General features: G+C 48.8%; 1 protein-coding gene across 1 annotated transcript; it reads right to left on the bottom strand.

Moving 5' to 3' along the window:
• Positions 1-8,167: 8,167 nt before the first annotated feature.
• MXD4 (MAX dimerization protein 4) lies at positions 8,168-22,719 on the bottom strand. The gene is made up of 6 exons (XM_087726962.1): positions 22,563-22,719; positions 22,381-22,468; positions 19,968-19,997; positions 16,158-16,272; positions 14,281-14,440; positions 8,168-11,777 (listed from the first exon to the last, which is right to left on the bottom strand). Exons 1-6 carry the CDS (start codon positions 22,624-22,626, stop codon positions 11,632-11,634), a joined length of 603 nt encoding a protein of 200 aa, XP_087583088.1. The 5' UTR covers positions 22,627-22,719; the 3' UTR covers positions 8,168-11,631.
• Between the last annotated feature and the right edge of the window lie 3,820 nt (positions 22,720-26,539).

Here is a 26,539-nt window from a genome sequence, read left to right as displayed (position 1 = left end):
CTGCGTGTTTTCTCTGCCTGCAATGCCCAGGCTTCATGGTTTTCTGTTCAGACGTGGGTGACTTTCTCCTTCAGGATACAATGGGTGCCCTGACCAGATTATTGGTGGATCAGTTTTGTTTTCCCATCGGCTCCGCCAGCCGGAGTCCCTCTACGCTGCAGCTGGGACTTCCCATTTGAGCCTCCTTTGTTTGGGGAACTCCCTCCATTCCACTGGCGGGTGGCTCCCTGCGTTTCCCATGAACCCAGAAAAAGGAATTGTGTTAACCATGGGGGAGCGTGTGTTAAGCAAACACAGCCTATGTCTTTGGATTACTATGATGGAAATGAAATGCGGGTATTAAATTTTATAAATAAACAAAATAAACCAAGAATGTGGAATCCTTGTGTTTGTTCTGAATACCAAAAACCGAAAGGGACTTGCAACCTTCTGTGCAAAATCCCTTCTTCCTTCTGCATTTTGTCTTCTTCAATCTGCATTCTGAACTTTCCTTCTTAGAGCAGATTAACATAATTTTCTGCTGTTGTAAGTTTGTTCAGGAGTTTGAAATCTGTAACCTTCTACTGCAAAGAAGGAACTCCAGTTGCCTCCTGAAAAAGCCCCTGTGGGAGAACCATGGCCTGGACGACGGAGAAGCTCCACAGACTTCTACTGCACATCATCTGGAGACCGACAGGTGTGTTGCAGCTCTCCTCACCTTTACACAAAGGCTTCCTACGAGTTAACTCAGCCAGCTAATAAACCACAGCCGGAAGGAACAAACTATGGTGAGATGTCCCAGGATCTATGAGCCTCTGGGTGGTAGGCGAAGTTGTGGATCACATTGTGGTTTTGCTGATCCTTCCAATTGAGACCAGACTTTGAAAAAGCTGGGCAATGGGGTGAGGGAGGTTTCTAGGGCCATGGTATATGTGGAAACCTGTAGCACATGCCAAGATTTAGGCAGCCGGGGTCAATGTTTTTGTTCCATTGAATTTCTAAGTCTAAGTAGACTTTGAGCCAAGCACCATGTGTAGAAAACTGGAAACACATTTTTTCTGCAAATGGGAACGCCTGCTTACTACTTAGATGGCGTTATTTTCAGATTCCAATTAAGAAAACAATTAATGTGGCAGGTGCAAAAATCCAGTCAGTATTTTTGTAACGTTTCTTTTGATGGAAATAACAGCTTCCAATTTTTTTTTCTAGCTAGCTAACGGTTTTTTGTCATTGCTTTTGACTCTATTTTGCAGAAGAATTCTAGCTCCAAAATACTCCTAGGACTCTGCCTAATACTTTACAAATTCAAGAGATCCCTATTTGAATAATATTCCAGTTCTGGGACTGTGAAGGCTATTCTAACAATTTCCTTCCTGGTTCATTTCTAAATACGGCAGATGGCTGTCATGTTAAGATAACTTAATTTTTTCCCAGCTTCCTCGCTATGGGAAAGTAGCCGTGTTATCCTTGAGGTTACCTACAAGTACAAGAAGCAACCGGTGGAGAGATCATTAAAGAGAGGTTCCACCTAGAATTAAGGAGGAATTTTTCTCTCCTGATGGGGAGAAATATTTAACATTGGAATGGGTGGCCTTCAGAAGTGGTGGGTGCGCCAACACCACCTGGCCCCTTCAAGAAGAGACAGGACAGCCATTTGTCCAGAATGGTGTAGAGACTTCTGCTTGGGCGGGGGGTTGGACTAGAAGACCTCTAAGGTCCCTTCCGACTCTGCATCTTCTTGTCTGATGAGCAACTGGATGGCTCTAGATCACTTCTTGAGGCAAACTGAGAACTGCTAATCTCCAAGGTCCCTTCCAACTGTTATTCTGTATTTTGTATTCTGAAAATACACTTGCATCAACTTCAGAGGGGCTCCCATGCCTGCTGAACCTTTAGACAGAATTTTTTCAGGACATGGTCAAAAACAGGAAGCATCAAGGCGCCTACGAAGAACCCAGAGCTGCGTTTGCACCATCATGCCTCTCCTCCTGACCTTCCCAACGTAGGGGTGTTGTAGGGGTGTTGGCTTGGGCGCATTTGAGGGTCTAGTAGCAGAGGGGAGAGGGGTCTTCCTGGGACAGGGGTATAAGAGAAGCAGGCAGGCAGGGTGACAGGCCACAGACAAGGCCTCTGGTTCTTCTGCGAGGGAGTGGCTGATGGAGCTACTTCCCTCTGAAGAATGATGGGCTACAATCTGGGAGCTTCTAGCCAGGAAGGAAGGGAAGTCCCAAGACAGAGAGAGCCTTTGTCCCCAGCTGCTTCCTTGTTGACCTTCCTTCAAGGCCTGGAGCCAGATCCGTCCTTCAGTAACGGGTACAAGGAGCTCAGGGCCCCTGTGGGTTGCTGTGGGCGTTTCCCCCCATCCTTGAGTCACCAGAAGACTCTGTCAGCACACCGTTCGCTCCCTGGCCTAGATTGCCAGTCTTGCTGCTTCTGTTTTGGCTCCAGTTTGCATCGTGTAGGAAAACAACAGAAAAATCTTATAAGAAAACCATTTGGTGCATCTTTTCTTCCTTCCAAACTTCTCCCAATCAACGGGAAAAACATCCAAGGATGACCACTGGCACCTCTTTATACTTGGAGGATGCATTGATTTCAGGGACCAAATAGATTGCGGCCCTGAGAGGATTACGGAAAAAATCCAAACAAATCTTTTAAGAGTTTTTCTTAGACAACACACACACACACACACACACACACACTCTTCCAACTCTGGTCAATTGGGGCGGGGGGGGGGGGTGTCCAATAGCTTTTCCAGGAAGTTCCTCGGGTGGGGGTTTTTGCTAGACCAGGAGAGCATCAAAGGAGTTCTACAACTCTTTCTACGCTCAGTTGTGGGTCCGGGAAGCCTCTGTCCAGGTGGGTCGATGGGGGAGATGATGATTCCTTCTTATTTCCACAAGAGGGGCAGCTACATAAATAAATTAAATAAAATCTTCAAGGTGAGTGGTCAGTGCTGTATTCCTTCTCTTCCTTTATGACCCTCTAGCAAACACATGTAAAGGAAACTGACCGGGAACAATTAAGGCATTTCCTTCTTTACAAAACTTTAGGCAGCAACAGCCTAAAGACAGGGCTGGGTTGGGCTGCAGGGGGGGGGGGGCCTTCAGATAAATATCAGATCCCCCTCCCCCTCCGCTCATCCTACTCCCCCCTCCCCATCTTTTAGCTATTGCACTAGATAATTTTTACAGGTTTGTAGTATTCCATTTCTAGAGTTTTATCTTTTAATGTTGCAAAGCAAAGAACTGTGGTAAGGTAGGCGGCCAATCTATTTGATAAATAAAATAAATAAATACAACAATCCAGGAAGACTGGTTTGTCCCCTTTGTCATTGAATAAAAGCAGATGTTGTGAATTTGCACCCCTACAGACGTGGAAAAATACGTGTGAAGGGGCTTCTAGGGGGGCCTGGCTACTCGTCTTCCGGGTTAATACAGTCCTGGATCATTTCTTACAATGCCGCAATTCCGCCTGTGGGAAAAACTTCTCCGTGTTGATTACTTGGGTGGGAGCAGCATGACCTGAACTGGTGGAAGCCCAGGCTCTCTTCCTTCTCCTCAAGGGAGGGAAAAATAAATAAATCACAGGCTGGAGATTATAAATACTTGCGAAACATCCTGCAGAGCCGTTGCTTAGCAATCCGGCGAGGCTTCGGGGCGAGCCAGTAAGGCCGGCCACAGCGCTCTTCAAGGATGATTAAGGACTAACATTTTCTTCTTCAGATCAATATAAGGGGACTTGGTCCAGCTTACTGGCAAGAGGAACCTTTAGGGCGGTGAGGAGACGGGAGTGCCTCGGGGGATACGGAGTGGGCACAAGCGTTTCACCCAAATGGGCAAAGGAGCTCAGCCAACCGGCCGGCAGCTGCCCTCCCCGGGTAAAAATGCCAGCCAGGCAGGGATCTGAAAAGTCAAAAACAATGTGAAATGAAGCAGAGCCCATGGAAACTGGCAAACAGCCATACCGTCCATCATGGCCTGAAATACACTATATTGCCAAAAGCATTCGCTCGCCCGTCCAAATAATCAGAATCAGGTGTTCCGATCACTTCCGTGGCCACAGGTGTATAAAATCAAGTCCCTAGGCATGCAGGCTGTTTTTGCACACATTTGTGGAAGAAGGGGTCTCTCTCAGGAGGTCAGTGAATCCCAGCGTGGAAGTGTGATAGGATGCCACCTGTGCAACAAATCCAGTCGTGAAATTTCCTCGCTCCTAAATATTCCACAGTCAACTGTCAGCTGTATTATAGGAACGTGGAAGAGTTTGGGAACGGCAGCAACTCAGCCACGAAGTGGGAGGCCACGTAAACTGACGGAGCGGGGTCAGTGGAGGCTGAGGCGCATAACGCGAAGAGGTCGCCAACGTTCTGCAGAGTCAATCGCTATGGACCTCCACGCGTCATGTGGCCTTCAGATGAGCTCAAGAACAGCGCGCAGAGAGCTTCGTGGAACGGCTTCCCATGGCCGAGCAGCTGCATCCAAGCCATACATCCCCAAGTGCCATGCAAAGTGTCGGATGAAGTGGTGTAAAGCACGCCGCCACTGGACTCTAGAGAAGGGGAGGCGCATTCTCTGGAGGGACGAATCGCGCTTCTCCATCTGGCAATCTGACGGACGGGTCTGGGTTTGGCGGGTGCCGGGAGAACGGTACCTGTCTGACTGCATTGTGCCAAGTGTAAAGTTTGGTGGAGGGGGGATTATGGTGTGGGGTTGTTTTCCAGGAGCTGCGCTTGGCCCCTTAGTTCCAGCGAAAGGAACTCTGAATGCTTCAGCATACCAAGACATTTTGGATGATTCCATGCTCCCAACTCCGTGGGAACAGTTTGGAGGTGGCCCCTTCCTCTTCCAACATGACTCTGCACCAGTGCACGAAGCAAGGTCCATAAAGACATGGATGACGGAGTCTGGTGTGGATGGACTTGACTGGCCTGCACAGAGTCCTGACCTCAACCCGATAGACCACCTTTGGGGTGAATCAGAGCAGAGACTGAGAGCCAGGCAATAGCAATAGCAATAGCAGTTAGACTTATATACCGCTTCATAGGGCTTTCAGCCCTCTCTAAGCGGTTTACAGAGTCAGCATATCGCCCCCAACAACAATCCGGGTCCTCATTTCACCCACCTCGGAAGGATGGAAGGCTGAGTCAACCCTGAGCCGGTGAGATTTGAACAGCTGAACTGCAGAACTGCAGTCAGTTGAAGTAGCCTGCAGTGCTGCATTTAACCACTGCGCCACCTCGGCTCTTGGCCTTCGGCCTTCTCGTCCAACATCAGTGTGTGACCTCACAAATGCGCTTCCTGAAGAATGGTCAAAGGTCCCCATAAACCCACTCCTGAACCTTGTGGAGAGCCTTCCCAGAAGAGTTGAAGCTGTTATAGCTGCAAAGGGTGGACCGACGTCAATTCAGCAGAATTCATTCCCTCCCCCCCAAAATATTCAGTTTAAACTTGCACTTTCCTGCAGCAGATTTCCCAGCCACTTGCTCCTCTCCCCCCCCTCCCCAAATTCACTGAATTTCAGCTGCCGTTTGACTTCCACTGGAGCAGCCTCTGAATCCCAGACAATTTATTCAGGGAAATAAATTCAGTACAAAGACCAATTTGATGAAGAACTATTTCCTTGGGAAGCCCTGGGCTGGGACTGACGAAAACATCCCTGTTTCAGAACAAAAGAGAGGCCATCATTTGTGATCACACTCTGCGTGAGAACTCCAATGCAAGAACACTTGAGTCACACTTAATGGCCGTCTCTCACCTTTCCTTGCACTAATTTTTTTCCTTACCCCCCCTCAGACAGGATTGATTGATATGCTGTTCCTGTTCCGGGCAAACTAGGCTCTGAAAAGTGCCCAAAAAAGGGCAAGAATTAGTGAGCAAAAGAGAGTTAAGAGGGAAAAAAAGGAAATTTATAGCACTGATGCTCTCTCTCTTCTTTCTGGCGCTGCTTCCTCCTCTCCATCCAGTATCCCAGGCCTGGACTTTGGGCCCATAAAGCTCCCCCCTCCCTTGCTGAGAAAACCACCAACTCCATCCAAACACAACTACCACCTCCTCAGCTCCCTGGTACCCCCCTTCGTACCATTTTTTGCCTCCTCCTCCTCCTCCTCTCACCATTATAATCCCAGGTCGTAATGCACCATTCCCCAATGGTAAGGCTAAAGTAGGGAGGGCATGAACTAAGCATGGATTTACTACCAGCAAATAGGACCTCTAGAGGCTACTAGTATTAGCATTAGGAGGTTAAATAGCACTAGGAGATGCAGGCCAGGTAACAAGATTCAGCGTCTTGAACTGAATACTTTTATTTGGCCAGGTGTGTGTTTAGAGGCACCAGGAATTTGGGTCTGGTGCATCAGCTCTCTCAGTGTGCCTGCAAAGCAACAGAATAACGATAATCATCATCATATCAATAAGAGGGGAAAGTAAAGAATAAGAAGTCTTCTACCCTTAATCTTCAAGATACTTTATCTCTGTGTTTCTCAACCTTGGCCACTTGAAGATGTCTGGACTTCAACTCCCAGAATTCCCCAGCCAGCGAATGCTGGCTGGGGAATTCTGGGAGTTGAAGTCCCGACATCTTCAAGTGGCCAAGGTTGAGAAACACTGCAGTTTATCTGCTTCTCAAATTTTAATTCCCTGCATTCATTCTCTTATTATTTACGATTATGTTCAGCTTTATTTAAGGAACCGTTACACATGGCATTGCTTTAACAAGTGTGGCTGTGAAGATTTCATTCCCACCTCGCAATGTCAACTTGTGAGAAAATGCTATTCTAGGCGTCGGGGTTCAAATTATTCTCCAAAGGCACCTCCTGCGCTGTATGAATTTACACATTGCTCCGAGTTTTTTTGTGTTTTGAGATGTGACACACATCCACCTCTGGCTTTTTCTTCTTTCCCCTCCTATTAAATATTTTTACCTTAGTTCTTTATCTTTTGATTAAAATTTCCTAATAGAAATTAATTAAGTAGCCTTTGCTAGCGGCCTAGAGACCCAATGAAGGGGTGACTGAGCCGACCCGGAAGCCTGTTCCTTTCCCTGGGGGTCGCCTTCTGGACACACCTCGACCGCCCCCTGCCCACTCGGACTCTAGACCGGAGCCAATCAAACAATCCATCAGAATAGAGCTGGAAGGGACCCTGGAGGTCTCCTAGTCCAACCCCCTGCTCAGGCAGGAGATCCTAGAGCCATTCTGGACAAATGACCCTCCAATCTCCTCTGAAAAGCCTCCAGAGATGGGGGCTTCTGAAGGGAAGGTGTTCCACTGGTTGATTCTTCAAATAAAATTTGAACACATTTTAACACAATTGTTCATTGTTAATCAAACTCTACTCCCGGGTGCCCTCCCTGCCCTGTAGGGAGCGGGTCACTCTGATCAGGCCACCATCAGCAGATACAAGGAGGGTGGAGAAAGAGGTTTCACTGCCCTTAAGGCCACCAGGCAACTGCTAAAATGGGTAGCGGTCAGGCTCCCTCTGGTTCCCCCTCCAATGGGGCTCAGCGGCCTCTCTCTTCTGGCCCTCCCACCTCCTGAAAGCCCACCTGAGGATGGGCACAGAGGGAGAGGCCACGTAGGAGCAATGTGATCCATGGCTCAGCCAACCTCTCGCTGGGGAGAGTAACCGGACCCAACCATCCACCGGGCCCTTCGGGGAAACTGCAAGCGCTCAGGAACCTCCCTGGACACCCCCCCCCCACCAATCACCCGGGGGGGGCTTTGCCCTGAGAACTCCTGTCTTCCTGTGCTCAGGGGGGGGAGGGGGATCACCCGATCAGGGCAATCAACCAGTGTCTTCCACTGCCAGTTCTCAACCGCCCAAAACGAAGTGCAGATGGAGGAAAGATCTGGCGGGGTGCTCTTTGTATCTTAAGCTCCTCCGCCAGATGCTTTTGGCTCTTGCCTTGGTATCAAATTTCTTTGGCGTCTTTTAAAGTAAGATTGATTTAAACACTCAGCATCTTCCTTAATTAAATGATCCAGCAGACAATTCTTAATCCATGCAACGGGCTTGAGTGTAAACTGTCCGCCAGACCAACCCCCAACCCCCCCTCGCGTGCAGAATCTAAGCCAGTGCCTGCTCGGGGGTGGGTGGTGGGTGGGATGCATTAACCTTAAAACCGGCGTGGGGTTCAAACAGCAGCCACTGGCAGGAGTGGCCGAGTGGAAAGAAGAAACGGCCAGGACTTTTCAGCTCAGAATATTGAATAACCTTTATTGAAAATATAAAAGATCTACAAAGCCACTGATACTCAGCATGGAAGAGTTCATTAAACTGTACACATGTTTTTAAAAACATCAGAAGGGCAGAAAGTCAACGATGTTTTTCACAAAGTCTCTTTTCCATTCTCCCCATATATATATATTTTTTCCGGTAGGAAAGTTCTGTGCAAGAATTGCTTTTCATGAAACAAAGGTTCTAAAAGCCATGAGTAAATTCATTATATTCTAAGAGGAAACTAACGTTACTAGCGATTTTCCCCGTTAAACGGTTATTGAAGCCTCTAGAAGAAAAAAGCACTGATTTGGAAATTGGAACCAAAATAATCAAAAGGAATTAGTCATTAATGCTGCTGTTATCAGCCACACACAATCCTTATATTGCTGTATCCCCTTCCCCGCGGGGACGTCAGAAACATACAAAGCGTTTAGCATACGAGGAGTGCTAAATAATAGCAAAGTAACAGATTTTACTAATCTGAAATGCAGCTGTGGGAAACAACCTTACGGCTCTCCTCATGGACAAAGGAGGGAAGGCGACAAAAGGTCATTTCATCCACCTTATTCTTGAGGAGAAATCCGAGGTCCTCAAGAGTCACGAGCTGCCAGAACTGAATTCCTAATTTTCTGATTTGTAGCACCAAAGGGAAAGGAAGTATAACTGAACAAAGAGAGACCAACAAAATGAGAAGTTCGTCCATCCCAGCAGGATATACTTTAAGATTAAAAATCTTCAATGCTGAAAAGCACATAATTGTAGTTTTGGGTTTGAGTAGCCAAAGGCACTGATTTGATCCTGCATCCCGCTGCCCCGGTTAAAGAGCAAGCTCTGCGCCAGAGTCCAGCGCCCCAGCCGGGCTCCCCTGGGGGAGGAGGGGGGTGTCCCTGGGTGCCTCTGAAGGGGACCCCCTCATTTCAACCGCTAGGGCTGAACACGCGTGTGTTGAAGGATAGCAATTTCTGGAGCAAAGCACGGGGAGTTTCTTGCAGCCCACTTCTCAAAGAGGCACAAGTATTACATATCTCACTAAGGAAGGGGGGGGGGTTATGGGAATAGGTGGGTGCGTCCTTTTCCCATTTGTGGAAAGGTAAAGTAAGCGCAATATTTCGTCTGAGGCAAAATGACACCATCAAGAATTCTGACAGGGAAGGAAGGAAGGAAGGAAGGAAGGAAGGAAGGAAGGAAGGAAGGAAGGAAGGAAGGAAGGAAGGAAGGAAGGAAGGAAGGAAGGAAGGAAAGGAAAGTTCACAAGGCACAATATGATAAACATGAAGAGTCCCTGAGACTCCGGTTGGGTTCAGTATCTCCTTTCTCTACTTAAGTAGTTCAGAAGAATTAGGAAAATACAATAAAGACTATTTTATAGGAAATATACCTATAGGAAATAAACCAGGTGGCTGTAAGAGTATATAGCTTTTTATCACTTTTTCTTTTTAAAAATGCAAAGATTGGTCCAGTTTTAATTATCAGCAAGCCAGACTAATTACTTCACTAAGCTTAAACTGTTTTCAATCACAACTCTGCGATATTGCTACAAGTGGAGCAACTACATTCTAAAAAGCTTGGACGAGTGCTAAATGAAGGAGGCAATCTTAAGAGAGTATTTTGTTAATTTTGGAAACTGCCAGGAGAGCCTAGAAGTCACAGTTATCAATACTGAAATGTAAAGCTAAACTTTCCTTTCCGTTTATTGGCACCTCCAGAGAGAAACAAGACAGGGCTGGGCAAACGGGGCTGCCTGAATTATCCCACCTGGGGAGATGCCGAGATTCAAAACCCGCCAATAAAAATACTGAAATATTGAACTGGTCGCTTAGCAACCGTTCGGTCTCAATGATGGATCTGCCTTGAGGCCACTTGAGGCCCAGACTTTAATCTCCAAGGGTGCCCCCCCTCCCTTCCCCCCCCCCACAGTCACATGGCCGGATTTTGAGTGCTGGGCAACTCCAGGGCACTTGTGTCCATCGGCAGCCTCCCGTGGCCACGTGACCCGTTTTAGGACAGCTTTGTCAAAAAAGTAGCACTTTGCTTCTATTTTGTCTTGTGGAAACTGTGCCCAGAGCAAAGCACTGATTCATTTAACAACTACGTTTAACGACCATGGCGGCCGTCACAAAAAGTGTTGTAAAATCAGATTGGTCACATGGCAGCAGTTGTAAGTTGAGGACTACCTGCAATCCAGTCCAAGAAGCCAAGAGCTCCAACTAAGCCTTTCCTGATCCAGAAGCTTCTTTCACAGTTCCTGCCTGCAAGAGGAGACAAACTGAGACAGTCCCTCCCGGAGGGGGGGGGGGGATCCTTGATCAAACGCAACAATGGCTGTCACACCTGAGCCCCCGCCAAAGGTGCGCCCCCTACTTGGCCTACCTGACTCCTTTCTTGCACTGAAATGTCTCGGGATTTCCCTGAGCGCAGGAGGAGGAGGAGGAGGAGGAGGGCAGAGTCCTGAACGGTTCTAAGACAGGGGGGGGGGGGAGGACTCTGGGCGTGAAAAGCTGGAGAAGCAGGACGGGCGGCTGGTGGTGCTAGAACGAATCCCGGAGACCCTATTGGTAAAAGCCTCCGGGTGGGGGGGAGGGGAGGCCCTGGCGGTCTCTGGGTATCAGAAGCCCATCCTGCCTGGCCGTCTGGCCTACCGAAGAAGCCGCCGGGAGGGAGGGAGGGAGGGTGCTGCTAGAGTAGCTGGGATGAGCTGCTACAAAACAGGGGAAGCTGGGGGGGTCACTGCCTGATTAACAGCTTCCCTCCTCCTCCTCCTCCTTTTAAAGAACCCCCACGGACACTTTTTAGCCAATCAACGCCACATCCTCCCTGTCTCCAAACGGCCCAGAGGAGCCACCGCAGCAGAAGCAGCCTTTGCAAACTATCTTTTTTAGAAAATGGCAATCAAACTTTAGAAGCTTCACCTTTTCCTTTTCAAAGAATCCAAGGAAGCTGCGAAGGAGGCAGGAGGCACACGAGAAAAGGGGATTTTTTGCAGTTCTGAATCAGTTGCATCCGCCAAGGTCTGCCGGGAGGGAAGCCTGGTACCCGGTCGTTGGCCAAGCCACATTCTTATGCCTTATACCAATTTGTTAGCTCCCTGCCGTGTCCCTTCGGATTTTAACATCTAGAACGATTTATCTCAATGGGTCCAAGTCATTTATTCAAAAGCGGAACTTCTAAACTTCAACCAAGCCCCCCCCAAATGAGTAGGGGCTTGAGGAGTGGGCACGGGAAGGAACTTTCACCCAAAACGTTATCTAATCTGCAGGGGAAAATCCCAAACCCATGATTTCTACTGCGGTATTATCCGTAGCCTGGGGAGCCCCCCCCCCCCCGGGAGGGGGGGTTGGAGGCCTCTTCCCCAGGGCCGCTTTCGGAAGGGTGGCAGGTCGAGGGCCGCGGAGGAGGAGGGAAGGCTTCCGGGAGGAGACCCGAGCAGCAGAGACTACAGGAGCCGGGCGTGGCTGCGTCTGTGGGGCCGGGCGTAGCCGCTGTCGCTCGAGCTGCCTTGCAAGCTGTCTTCTGCCTCGCTGGCGCTTCCGCTGCTGTCCATTTCAGCCGGGGTGAATTCCAGCCCCTCAATGTCCACCTCTGTGTGGGAGGAGAAGAGAGGAGTCAACGCTTTATAAATAGGCAGCAAGCAGGACGGGGAGGTGAATTTCGCCCCGGTTTACAACCTTTCTTGCCTGATTTGTTAAGTGAATCACTGCAGTTGATGTTAGCAATCTGGTTGTTAAGTGAATCCCCGTTGCCTCTGTCAGAAGGTGGCAAAGGGGGACTTTGGGACACAGCAACAGTCGTAGATGTGAACCTGTGGCCAAGGCTCTGGGTTTTGATCCCGTGGCCATGATGGGGATGCGGGGAAGGTCGTAAGTGTGAAAAACAGTTGTAAGTCCCTTTTTTCGGTGCCATTATAACTCTGAATGGTCACTAAGTGAACTGCTGTAAGCCGAGGACTGCATGTGCTTAAGAGCTCGTCTCAGAGCTGAATCTCCTCAGCCTTATCCAATGCCACTCCTCCCCCCCCACTTCCCTCTGTGGGGGTCCTAAGGAGAAACAAGGACGTGGAGGGGACTTCCAGGAGGAGGAGGAGGAGGAGGAGGAGGAGGAGGGGTGGCAGAGGCCAGCATTCTGCCAATACTTTCTGCAAAACCTCTACAAGGAGATGCAACTGATGTGAAAGCTTGAAAGTCTTCCAGAATTATTCTCCTGGCCCCTTCCAATTGTACGTTTTTGACAGTTGCAAGCAACCTCTTAGATACACTCCACTGATTTCAGAGTTACCAAATGAACTAAAAGAATTACGGAACAATGCGATCATGCACCATCAGCTATTAGCCGGGGGCAGTTCAAAAATGTGGAATGAATGAATGGTTTTTAAAAATATTGTAGTTCTGATATAAATATTATTTATTGGAATTTTTATTGTTTATTCTAGTCTATTCTGTCCAGCCATTTTGCATATTGGAGCCACCGAAGGCTATTAATGCAGAGTGACCATAAACTAAAATAAAGGATCTCAAAGTTATTTTATCAAGACTCCTATTTATTTCTCTTTTGTTTCCATTACACTTTGATTCGACCCAGCTACCACTAACTCCTTCCAGGACTTCTAGGAGAAAAAAGACACCGCGTGGGACACAAGGCTGCTGCAGCTCCTGATCTGACCCCCCACAAAACGTCCAGGAGAAATACCCTGGGCATTGGGAGGGATGTGCAATTGGTTGGGACTACCTCTGATGTCCTTGTAAGGGACTTCTTAATTCTTCCTGATCAACCTGCAATTAACACCTTTTGCGACCTTAAAAATCCGCAACCAATGAGGAGTTGCAGTTAAAAAAATCCCAAACCAATCAGAACAGAGCTGGAAGGGATCTTGGAGGTCGTCTAGTCCACCCCCTGCTCAAGCAGGGCACCCTATGCCGTTTCAGATAGGTCAATAAGAAAATAATGAGATTGGGGGCACATCACATACCAGTGTAATTGAAATATCCAAGTCTCCAACTGTACTAGGAGAAAAACCCCAAAAGGCATTCATTCATTCAGGCACCAGTTGGTCTTAGATTTGATTGGGCTAATCCACCGAGAGGAAAATGTCACCACTGGGTGAGAAAGAGCATCTCTGACTCACAGAAACCCCCACCCCACCCCGGTGGTTTGTGAACACTCTTGTGTTTTAGCAAGGGGACTGAAAATGTGGCCAATTCTAGTTTATCTTTCAGTCCTTCCTATATTTTGCTTTAAAAAAATGCATTACTTGCTTCGAATGTTCAAATTAATGCAGAAGGTGGGAATCTGGAGGGTGCTTATGGGCCACGTGTATCTTGAATCTATTCTGCTGGGAAGTCTGCAACAGTGAGGGCATTTTTGGTAGAATCTGTTCATTCCACCAATATACAGATTAGGACAAGCTGTGTGGCAGCAACTCTAAAACTTCAACCCCCAGAATTTCCCAGGCTGCAATGGCCGGCTGGGGAATTCTTGGAAGTACAGAATATGTTGCAGATTAACAGAGTTGGACTGGACCTTGTAGGTCATCTAGTCCAACCCCCTGCCCAAGCAGGAGACCCTACACCATTTCTCACAGGTTTGTACAAAAAGGCGTCCACTTGCAATAAATACATTTAAAAGGTAACTTCAAATTCTCAAACTAAATTATTGCTTTTAATAGCTAAGCATAAAGTCCAGTATTCATTCTGAGGAATAATAGTAACAATGCAACAATCACCTCAGTAGGTCCTGGGATATCGTCCAACATTAACGTTCTAATTGTGGCCGGATTATTTCAGATTGGATTGGAACAAGATGGTGTTTACAGCCTGAGCTGTAATTTGTTTTGCAAAAAGAGAAAAAGGCTGAATCCTGAAGCTTTTGTACCTCTGACGTTAACGCTTCATTCTTCTCTGCAGCAACCACTTTTCTCTCCAACTGCTTATTAAATTGTTTTCCAGCCCATCACAAATTGTTAATGAAATTTTCTTTCTCAAAAGGAAGTTGGATAGCTTTGAGTGGCCTTAAACCTCGCTACTGCCCGCTCTGTCCCTGCCTGTGCAATTTCAAGGGTGGGGACCACTTCAGAACTCGAACCGCCTACCTTGCTCCGAATCGGTCGATATCGTTGATCCGAGGCTGTCCGTGCGGACTCGCTCCAGGCCCTGCACGGAGAGCTGCTCCAACCTGCGCTTCAGGTACCGATGTTCTCGCTGCAATTGTTCCTTGATGTTCAGAGCTTTCCGGTCCTGTTCTTCCAACTTCTATGGAGCCAAAGTAAGGAAACCACCTGCTTAGCAAGGGAGATAATCTCCTGCTCGTGTCTGATTAGCCCCTGGACTGCAGAGGAGGGATCCTGAAGGGGACCGTCCCCCCGTTAGTCACATGCTACAACCTTCCTTGCAATGGGTGGGAGCTGAAGACTTTTCCCAGCAGCCCTGATCAGGATTGAGGGGGGGGGGGAGAGATGGGAAGAAGAAGGGGGAGGCCCTGCGTACTTTTGCTCCCTCAAAATTAACCTTGTTCCCCCCAAAAGGCTCTCTTTATATACTTGATCGGGTCCATGCAGACATGAAGCTGTAGGATACTATAACAGCCTGTACAACAGAAGGACTCAAATGATACGGAGCCACAGAAAGAAAAACATCGCGGCATAAAAAACAAATGACTTGATGGTTCTCCAAGAGGGAAAGCATTTAACTGAGTACAAAGCGGGTGTTACAAACAACCTGTTGCGCGTCAGTTGAGACTGTAAATCGGAGCAACCCTTTTTCTATTAGTTAAAATGGACGTGGATTTTTCATCACGGAAATCCACCTAAACCCATTTGCACTGGAGAAGAACGGGAGGAAATGGAGCTGCCCTTAACCGCCTCTCTCTTCCGGTGGCACCTCTGGCCTCACCTCCATCCCTTCTAAGGTCAACCTAACTGGGAGCCCCCGACTCTTCCTGCCAATTCTCCTCCATGGGAGGATCAGGCCCTCCTGCAGATGTTCTGCCTTAAGGTCTTCCGACATGCCATTCAAACAAGGGCGAGTAAATCACCGGCTGAGTTCACCTCTAGCTGCAAATCAACGGTTTTTAGAACCATTTGAAATAAGCCACCACGATCTGGATGACATGTTAAGCAAAAAAACAAGATAAAATAAAAAGGAGAGTGTTTGCTTTTCTTTCTTAAGATATCAAAGCCATTATCTAGATCAGTGTTTCTCAACCTTGGCAACTTTAAGTCCTGTGGACTTCAACTCCCAGAATCCCCCAGCCAGCAGAGCTGGGAGTTGAAGTCCACAGGACTTAAAGTTGCCAAGGTTGAGAAACACTGATCTAGAAATCTCGCTGCTTAAATGCGTGCTTGTGCCTGTGGAAATCCAAAACGTATATATTTTAAAATGTGAATTCTTCACCTTTTATATATTGCCCGTTGTGGGCGCAGACTACGATAGGGAGCCCGTACGCGGTCAAGCACAGGATGCTCCAGAAAGTTCTCTTGCATGGTTTGCTTGGGGCCGAACAGCAAAGGCATCGGCTTCTGTGACCGCATCTGTGGTCTGTGTCTTAAGGGGATGGAGAGTTGTAGCATAAAGCCTCCAGAGGATTTTGGGGAACTGGGAAGTCAAATAACTTCAGGACACTATTCCTAAATGAGGTCGTGCCATTTCTGAGTTATTTCAGTGACGTTCTTTGAAGCGGGGGGGGGGAATATAAGTTGAGTCAAAGTCTGAAATAATCACGAGAAATGAAGGAGACCAGGAATCAAGGTTGCAATTTACTTTTGGTTTTATATACTACTGTAAGGCCCTATTCAGCGTTTACCCTGAAGACAAAAAGGACACGTAGAGGTCATAAATAAAGCCGCCTCCTATTTCATCGTGATTTGAGGTGCTCTGAGGGCTGACCGGGTCCCTCTCGAAGGCTAGAAAGCAGAACTTTAGCAAGGATTTGGGCCAAGGCTAAAAGGAAGGAAGCGTCATTCTGGTTTACCTTAATGTGCGTCTTGGCCCTTTTCAGGAGGCTGAGGGTGGTGTGCCGGGTGCTCTCGGCGCCTAAAGGAACCAGCTGCTTTAACTCCTCTAAATAGAGCCTCAGCTTCGCCCGCCTGAAATGAACAAAAACGAGAGATTGGCTTTGGTCTCATTAGCATTCAAAATCTGCCCTGCTTTTGACACAATCTTAATTGCAAATAAATAAAACGTATTTCACTAGCATTCATGCCTCACAGCTATTGCCTACAAGAGATCCCCTCGGACGTTTCAGGTAACGTGTAAACAAACTCTACCTGTCCAATTCACCAAATACAGCAAAATCGTAAGCGCAGAATAGGAGCCACACAACACGGTGTATCAATCCACACAAAATGCACGACTACAGTGTGTTATCAGGATATGGTTTGTCCACATTGAAGGCAAAGTCAACAATGGAAGACGCCCTGGGCCAAGCACGATTCCTGGGGATGGGATCCCTGAAGCTTTCTTGGGAGGGATCTGCTGTTTCTTTCTTCCAACATGCTCTTAAAGCTAAATGGTGGCCCAGCAATGTCAAGTTCAATTATTCAATAATCATTCAATTATTTTAATTACTGATACACAAAGTTCCTCCTTTTCCTGAGCCTCCTTTTTCTAACCCTTAGCAATATTCTCTTTGAGGCAGGGAAAATGAAAAACAATGCGATCCCCAGCCTTTCCTCCAAACCAAGCGTTCTATTCCATCTCCCATGGAAGAAACCTTTGGCCTTGTGGCAGTTTCGGCTGCGCCGTTCCACAGCTTTCCAAGATCTACAAAGGACAGCTGAGGTGTGTCACAGTGGACTGAAATATGCAGAATGTTCTATCATAAACTTTGTATTAATTCATTAATTCATTCAGGCTCTTCCGAATGGGAATTTTCTTTCCTCACTGACAACCGGTATTTTCACTGAGCTATGCTTTTTTTTTCTTTTTTGGCACACTGAGCCGTCTTTGCCATGTTCATTCACCAACACCCAGGCCCATTTGGAGGAAGGAGAAAGAATTTGCCATTTAGATCAACACAAAATAACGCAGGAATCCAAAAGCATTCCCCCCCCCCCAGCGTTATTACTGTTTATTTGCTCCCTTGTAATAAAAGATGGTGCATGGAAACCAAGGGTTGGCTAAAAAAAAAAACCTTTTGGTTGGATACAGAAACTCTTCCTCGCTCTCTCCTAAAAGGTTTTACTTGGGCTCCCTCAAATCTCCCACTGACTCTGCTTGCGACCACTAAACCCTTCCTTCCTGCCTGCCTGGGTAGATTCGCACGTGAAACCAAGAGATTGGGAAAACCAAAAAAGCCATTCCTTCCATCTAAGTCTGCCTCTGCCCTTTGAACTTGGTTAAAGCGAAATGAATGGTTTTCCCAGTACAAATATTTGTGTTATTCAAAAAGTGTCAGTAGAAAGATTCCGAAACTTGACTTTTACGTCCACCAGTATAGATCCTGGAGTTTTGTGGTGAAGGGATATAAAACTTCCCAGGTGGCAAAGTCCTTGGGTGTTCAGGGGAGCGACTGGTCTGATTGGTTGAATGGTCATGCAGGCCCAGCGGTCACTAAGAGAAGAGTCTGTCCCTGAGGGGGATGAAGTGAGGGTGGAACCCGATTGTTTTGACTGTTTGGAAGAGGTGGGGGCCTCCTTTATCTTCCCTCTGGGGTTTCCTCCCAGTTCAAGGCCGAGGGCCGGGAGGCAGGCAGCGCAGGGCTTCAGACTTGGTTCCCGTCCAAAGTCTCCTGTCTATTTTGCCATGACTGAGCGTCCACCATGCATCCCTGGGAAATGCTCCTGCTGCTGCTGCAGTTGCTGCATTCAAAGTTGCAAGCCCATGTTACAATTCACCCCCCACCTGTTCCAGAGCCCCCCCCCCCCGCCCTGGAATGCAATTCCCAGGGATGCAGTCCTGACTGAAGGGTGGGGGAGTTGGGGGCGGGCCTTCTCTTCCCTTCAACCTTTACAAGGTGGAGATTTAGACCTTGGGCAGCAGGCAGACTGGGCCTGTGGTCTGCTTCAACAGGCAATCCCCAAAGACCAATTTTTAAATGTGGGACCGGAAACAACATTAGAATAATTCTTTCAAGTTTGTAATATGCATATTTCTCAATAGCTTCCTCAGTTAATTGGGCCTTCTAATGAAGAGTAAGTGATGAAACTTGTAACTGCTGATCTGCCTAAAGGAAAGGATTGCTTCATCCTTTCCCCTCGAGCATCTTCCAAGGAGAAAAAGAGGCCTCTGAAATGTCTCATTGTGTGGGCAAAAAGCAGTCACTACTTGCAAACGGAGCCAAGAAAGGGGTGTTTGGAAAGCAGAGTTTAATCTACGCTCTCAGCCTGTGAAAACTGACATTCCACAGTATCTTCTTTAGTCATTTTATTTAATAAACTTACAAGGCCACCCACTTGCCAAATGATGCAGGGCAGCTGATAAGCACTACAAATGTTCCCAAACAAGGGAAATGACAAAGTTATATATATATACATATGTGTGTGTGTGTATGTGTATATGTACATACATACATACATATATATAATTTTAATACAGGACCCAATTTGGGTCAGTCAGTAGCACCAGGGGTTTAGTCGCTTTTGGGACTCGTGCTGGAGCCCATCCTCAGGGAACTGAGCGTGGGCTTTGGGCTATTTTGTGTGTGGTATTTATATGTGGCGCCCGGTTGTGCGTGTGTGACTTTTTAGAGGTTGATTGGGGTGTGTTGATGGCTGGTTCTGCTGTTGGCCCTCGCCTCCTCAGTACTTGATCACCAGCACTGCTGAATTTTAATACAGTTTAGCATACGTTCATTAAAAGTAGCGCCTTTTTGTTGCGTGGCTCTAGAGCTGAATCTACAACATCTTGTTCAGCTTATTATTTTTGCCAAAAGGAGCATTTCTTTTTTAATGAATTCTCCAAGTCTTCAGCAGCAGCTAAGGCTAAATTCCAGTTTTTTACTGATCTTTTTTATCTATGTGAAAACTATATTTATCTGATGCGATCAGCAAACGATGGCAAGAAACACATTAATAATGAGCAACCGAAGAAGAGCCTCATGTGGAACCCTTGTTGTGGATGAGGTTCTTCAAGGGAGGCTTTGTGCAGAAAAGGCACAGATCTTCCTCCAGATTCACAAGGCTGCGCGGAACACATCTAGTCCAGGCTGCCTCCACACGTTCAGGTGCAGAGGCATCAAAAAGCCTTTTGCAAAGCAGCCCCGAAAAGCCCCCCCCCCCAAAATAAATGCCATATTCATTTGTAAAGAGTATTCCTTCGGCCCGTCTCGCTTTTCCATCCCTCCGACCTTCTTCCATTCTTTCAAGGGGCCGAACCACCGCTAAACTTAGCAGACCACCAAATCCTTCTCTTAACTTCCTGCTGTCAATTTTCTCTTCTCACTTAATTCTTTTAAAATTACTTACATTCATTTAATCCCATTTCCATAAGAAATGTCCATAAGCGGTTACAATTTCTTAAAATTAAAATTAATTAAACATAATTTCATTTGGAATCAAAATATAAATCACTCAGTTTTTTAATATAACTGCTTTAAAATGAATTCCTAAAAGCTTCCAAATTTGCTGCAAACTGATAAAATATGTACGCATAAAATTACCCCTAATAAAAATGGTATGGATAAATATGCAAATGAGTAGTTTGCATAAATTTAACTTAATGATTTTCAATAATTAAAAAGCTTCATTTATTCTATCAATATGCAAATGAGTAATTATCAATGCCACATTTGAATCTCCCTTTCTGTATATTAATACCTCTATCAATTCTGTTTATTACTTACCTATGTTTTTCTAATTCATTATGTGAGGATCTATTAAAAACAGAAAATATGATATTTTAGAATATTATGTATTAACTCAAAAAAGAAACATTTGTTTTAAAAGTTCCCAATAGGGACTATTTTTAAAGAAGTTAGGCACCTCTCGGTATACAAAGACCACCATTTCTTTGTTTTCCTCAGGTTTAACACAGTTTTGAGATCAACCCTGAATCAGATGACATTTCTGTAACATCTCAAACTGAAATGTGATTGTTGAGACCTAATCAAAAACTCAGTCCCAGGACTAACTGAAGGTTAAATGAACTTGGGCCACGGCAGAAAACAATGGCCTTAATAGGTATGTTTTTCCTCCTGCAGACTAAAGAACTTAAGCTAAATGTAGAAGCATCTTCAACAAACAGCAAATCTTATAGGAGGCTCCTGCCCTATCCCGGGGAAGGAAGCCATCCCATGGGCCCTCCGGAATAAACTGACGTTACCTCATCCTTACCTTTGGGAATCTACGGGAGAAAAAATATTCCCAGGAATAAAAAAGTAATTACCACTGGGCCAGCAGTATTACAGCACTGCAAAAATACCACATACGTTCAACCCTGGTAGAGCACAGCCGATGCGCAACTCGGCAGGGAATAGCCATGATTTCATAGGCCAGCACCAAATAACGGATGGAGCCGAAGGCAAAAATGCCATTGCACGCTGAAGGCTGGGGGCTTAATCGCATCACCAAAAAGGAAGAAAAATGCTGATTATTTCTTAGGTTATGATTGTACCTGATACGCGAGGCTAGCGATGTGCCCAGGGGATTGCCATAGCCGCATGTGTTGTGGGATACTGCACGCTGCCCACTAGGCATCCCAGGGAGGAAAGGGCAACTATCCTCCACAGAACCCGCAGGACAGCTGTAGATGAAACTCTGGCTTCACACCCTACACCAGTGTTTCTCAACCTTGGCAACTTGAAGACGTCTGGACTTCAACTCCCAGAATTCCCCAGCCAGCATTCGCTGGCTGGGGAATTCTGGGAGTTGAAGTCCGGACATCTTCAAGTGGCCAAGGTTGAGAAACACTGCCCTCCACCATACCTGGTTTTCACACGCTTTCTCTTTTATTCCGTCAGGTTAAGCAACCCATGGCTACTTCCAGAAGGGGGACCTGAGAAGAAGGGGGAGAACTGAGTCAGGGGTCCCTGCCCCCTCATCCCCCCCCCCCAAGATCTACTCTGGGGCAGGCCTACATTCAAGGCAGGGCAGTCATAGCAAGGAAGAGGGGACTGGAGCAGGCCGCCCCGGACCAACTGGATTGGGCCACCATCCGACCACAGGAGGGTCCCCAACCGAGAGGCAGGGAGCCCCCCCCCCCCCTGAAGTTGTCCTGAGCTGGCCCAGCACCGGCTCCCACAGGTCCCTTCTGAAGGGGCTTCTTCCCCCTCGGGGGCTGCTCTGCTTCCTGCCTCTGGGCTGCCCGGAGCCTCCCCAGGCCTGCAAACGTAGACTTTCCTCCAGAGGTGGTTGCTGCTGCTGCTTTTTTTTTCTTTTTTTTCTCTTTCTCTCTCTCCTTTTTCTTCTTTTTCTTTCTTTCTTTCTTTCTTTTCTTTTTCTCTCTCTCTCTCCTCCTCCTTCCTCTTCCTCTCTGTCCTTCTTTCTTTCTTTCTTCTTCTTCTTCTTCTTCTTCTTCCTTCTTCTTCTTCTTCTTCTTCTTCTTCTTCTTCTTCTTCTTCTTCTTCTTCTTCTTCTTCTTCCTTCTCCTTCTCCCTCCTCCTCCTCCTCCTCCTCCTCCTTCCTTCCTTCCTCCTCCTCCTCCTTCTTCTTCCTCCTCCTCCTTCTTCTTCCTCTTCCTCCTCCTTCTTCTTCTTCCGTGGGCCTTACAGCAGCAGCAGCAGCTTCCCTTGGGCCCCTTCCCCGTCTCTCCCCCGCTCGGCCTCCTGCATGGGAGCCTCTGGGACCCCTCCAAGGCTCTCCTGCTCTGGGCTCTGTCCCTGCCCCAGCCCCCCTCCCCTCCCTCCCTCCAAGGACCACGACCCCCACCCCCAGCAGCCGGAGGAGGGGAGGCTGTTGCGGGGGAGGGGGAGGGAGGCCCCAGGCAAAGCCCTCCTCTCGCCCTCCGGCTTCCTCCCTTTCCCGGCCGGAGCAGAGGCAGGCGGGGCGGGGGGTCAGCGGCAGCAGCGCCCTCTCCGCTTCAGCCACGCAGGCGCCGCTCAGCGGGCCCTCCGGAGGGAGGAGGAGGAGAAGCCCCGCTGGGACCCCCGTGCCCCCCCCCGCTGCCCCCGGGGCCCCCTGGGAGTTGGAGTCCGGGGCCTGCCGGCTCCCTGCCTGCCTGCCTGCCTCCCCCGAGGGCCCCGGGCGACGTGGCTGAGGCTCCGGAGGCTCCGAGGGATCCCGGCGGAGGGAGGGGAGGGCGGCGGAGGGGCCACTCACCGGCTGCCGGGGCCCTTCCTGGCGGCGCTCCTCCTCCGGGCGCAGGCCCGCTCGAAGGGCAGGGCGGAGGCGTAGCCGTGCTCGGCCTCTGCGGGGAGAAAGCGCCGCGTCAGACAGGCCCGGAGCCCCCCCGGAGCCCCCCCTCCCGGGACCCCCCGCCCTCCGCGGCCCCCCAGGCGCACCGCGCTCCCGCCGCTCCAGGTACTCGGCGGCCTCCAGCAGCATCAGCAGCGAGTTCCACTCCATCGCCGCCGCCGCCGCCTGCCAGGGCTCGGGCCACGGGCGCCTCCCGCCTGCCCCGGTTGGCAGGCCGCTCGCTCGACGGGCAGCCGCGCCCGCCAGTCGCCCCAGGCGGAGCCGCCGCGCAGCCAATCGCGGCCGGCACGCGGACGCCGAGCCCGCCCTCGGAGGCGGACTCGCGCGTGGACGGCCCGGGCGTCGCGGGCGCTGATAGGCCGGCCGCTATAGCAACAACCCCGAAGCCGAAGCTTAGCAACAGCACGTGGTGGCCCGGCCCCTCGCTCGCTGACTGGCCCGGACCGCGCATGCAAAGCAGGGCGCCTCGCGGGATTGGGCGCCGGGCGGGGCTATGCAAATGAACCCTGGACGGCGGCCGCGGTGGCCCGGATGACGTCACGAAGCCTGGGAGAAACCTTGCGGGTCGTGTGAACGCGCGTTACGGGCGGCGGGGAAGCTCTTTCTTCCCTAACTAACTCCTCCCGGGACTCGAAGACTTTGCTGCCACCGACCCCCCGCAGCTGCGTTTCCAAAAAGCGGGACAGCCTGAACCTTAATCCCCGTGCAGCAATTCAACCTTTATTGGGACAAACACATCCCCCCCCCCGGCATTATCCGCAGCTGAGTTCTGCAGAAGGAGCCGAATGGTCCCTTCTGACGCTTTGCAGCCCTGAAAAGGCAAGAGGGGGTTGCTGCTACTATTGCAATAGTTCCAAGATCCTCCCTCCTCTTGGTAAGGAAGAGGAGGAGGAGGAGGAGGTCCAAGCCTTCCCTTGCGCAATTCCCCCCGTGCTTTGCCAGCCCAACTGCACCTTCACGCCTTGCAACTGTCAGATGCCGTGAATTGCCGTCATGAATAAACCGCCCTGGGCTTTTGCCAACCTTGCAAAGACCATTGCAGGGAAAGGCAGGTAGGCTGAAGGATGGCTTTGCATTGCGGGACAGGTGCGTCCATAAAGTGGCCTTGAGCAGGAAGGTTTTTAATCTCTGCCCGGAATGGAGATTCTGTGGAGGGGTCTTGAGAATTGGATACACAATTGGAACAAAGCCAGCAGAGTCCTTGCTGCTTTCTTCCAGCCCGTTTCCGTCCCCAGCTCGGCTGACGAGCTCAGAAGACCAGAACCAGCTGCATTTCTGGAAAGTTCTGGGCGGGTAGTAGGGCGATGGAACAGAATCACGGAAACCGTCTCCAGACCAACTTCTACCTGGCACAACTAAGGTGGAGTTAGTTATTCCGAGTCTCAGTCTTCCCCCTCCTGAAACAGCCCTCCTTCCCTCCAATTGCTGCCTCCTTCAGCCACCCAGGAGAAGGGGCCCTTCGGGCACTTGAGACCCGTCTTTTCTTTAGCCAGAAACAAGGATAAAGAAACGAGGAGGATCTTTCATCTCTTTAATCAGCACAGGATAATTTCCTCAAATCCTTTGGAAATCACTCCAAATGATGAAAGATCGATGTGTCCTTGACAGAGCCATATCCTCTTTCCCCGAAAATAAGCCCTCCCCCAAAATATTGCCACACAGCAGCAGCCATGAGGTGACCACGCTCCCCACCTCCTCCTGCACCTCAAAAATAATAAGACCTCCCCGAAAATAAGGCCAAGCTCTTATTTCAGGGGGGGGTCATAAGAAAATAAGACCCTGTCTTATTTTGGGGAAAACACGGTAATATCTAGGGACCGTATTGCACCAGATCGACTGCTTTTATGATCTGCTCCAGAATCTTCCAAGTTACAGATTTTAATACTGATTTGTGTGTTAATTTGAAGGATCTTCCTTTCCTTTTTTTTTTCTTTTTGCAAACATGCCACCCCACCCCACCCTCCCCCACCCCGTTCACCTTCTGTCCCTTGGCACTTTCTCCAGTTCTGCAGGATTCTCAGTGACTAAGCATGAGGTCGGCCGAAGCAGAGCAGCAGGATCCTTTGGGATCCTAAGAGGCAACTCACTTAATTTGGAGAGAGATTCCCCGAGCCTCTTCCGCTCGGCCTCGCTCTTCATTCCAGCCCTGCCTTCGTCCTGCTTTTTGCCGTCCCCTGGGGGAATGCATGGTGGCTTCCTAGAGAAGATGGAACCAGAGCAAGGCTTTAGAAGTGCTTTCGCCTCTGCCTTGAGAGCCCTTAGCACGATCGCCTTCTCTGTCGAGCGGTTGGTCTACTTCGCTCTCTTCCTTCTGGAGGCCCCCTGTGGCGTCCTTGGCATCCTTTGCTTCCTGTCCTCAATTCATTTTGAGTTTCCATTTCCCGTCACCAGATCTACAGTCCTTGGCTGTCTGCATGCGTCCTTGGTGACCTGGCCCTTGGACCCTTTTCCATTATTCGGTTCGCTTGGTGAAAAGCACTGAGCCAAGGAGATCGGATCCCCCCTGTGTCTTCCTGTAACCTCTGACAAAGTTTATCCCTAGGACGACTGGGAGTTTCCTAGGAAGACCCTGCTTGGAAACTTCCCAAGGTCATTCGTTTTACATGTTTCAACGTGAATGGAACATGTCTTTAATGAAGAGAACTGCCTGTAGCTTTTTCTGGTTGTCTTCCTCCTCTTCCCCATTTGCTCCTTCTGGACCCTGGGAACCCACAATGTCCCCTTCGGCATCCTTCATTTATTACATTTCAGTCGCCCTAATGGGTCTCCATTACAAGTTCTGAAATCCCAATTGTCCTTGGGTATTAAGGTCTCAGCAGGGCTGTTGCGTTGTCCTAAGCTCATTGTGTTGGGAGATTTCGGCTCCGGGGTGGGAGGTTTTAATCAGGACGGGCTCAGGGTGGCATAATCTGGACAGTCTCATTATCTGGCTCTGCGTGAAGACACAGGGCTTTCTGATGGACTCGGAAAGGGCCCTCCGGCCCAGGGTGGACTTCCTACGCAGGAGCTGGGTTCATCCCAGAGACTTTATCGGCCTCTGGTTGGATACACAATTCACTTAAAGACTAGAGTCTTTGCAACGGCTTCATTCAATGACCATGTTGCCAGTCCCCATTGTGTTGCTAAACGAGGACTACTACCTGTATGTCACATTTGGGGGAGTTGCTGAAGCTTCTGGATCCTTCACACGTATCATTACTTTCTAGAGAAGATGCTTTGGTTTGTTCTAACATATTTCTGCAGCTCTAGATGCCTTTCAGAGAACGGGGTCCCTTAATGGCTGGCCTTGCAAGGTCGGGGGGGGGGGGATGCCAACGTTCTGGAGACTCCCCCTCCCCCATTTTATTTTTAAACTGAGTTGGGCAGCTTCCACTTTCCCCCTTGCGTATCCAGGTCAATTTCAGGAGTTTTCGACAGGGTTTCCATAGCAATCGAGAGCCTTAAATGCTAAGTAAATTGGCTGCTGTTGGCAGAGGCTGAGCTTTGAACCGCAGACATCCCGCCCGGAGTGTTGGACACAATGGCCGGATTGCGGTTTTTTTTCCAGGCTGACCTTTGATGGCTCCTTTCTGGTGGTTAGGAACGGCCCTCTAATCCCAGCCAATCCAGGTGGTTTGCAAACTGGTTTTGGGGAAGGGCTTTTTTCTAAGAAGGAGGTTTGAGGATGCAAAGAGGTTGCTTCATTGCTTACGAGAGTTCTTGCTATCCCAAGTATTCTCAAGATAAGGGGAAAACATCTTGGCCTCTTGCTGTCTGATTTTGCCTTTATTTCCTTAAGGAGGATTGTAGACTTTATTTAAAACTGCCTCCGATTAGATCAGGGCGTTATTCAAACTTATTAATTTATGACGTGAGTTGAATTTTAGTTCAGCTGTGCAGATGGGTACTAGGGTCACATTTTTGAGTGTGCAGCTGACAAGCAGGTTAGCTCGGTCTCTCAACAGCGAGACACTGGTGAAGTATACACACACACACACACACAAACATTTTGCCAAGGAAACTTCAGGGTGAGAATGAATCCACACAGTTGCCAGGAGCCAACAAAGCATCAAACATACATGCA

The sequence above is a fragment of the Thamnophis sirtalis genome, unplaced genomic scaffold (assembly GCF_051295495.1).
Source record: "Thamnophis sirtalis isolate CommonGarterSnake01/CBP01778 unplaced genomic scaffold, rThaSir2_p1.2 scaffold_12, whole genome shotgun sequence".
Taxonomy (NCBI): Eukaryota; Metazoa; Chordata; class Lepidosauria; order Squamata; family Natricidae; genus Thamnophis; species Thamnophis sirtalis.
Note: the sequence above shows the minus strand (reverse complement) of the source record. Positions and strands in the feature narration are given on the sequence as shown.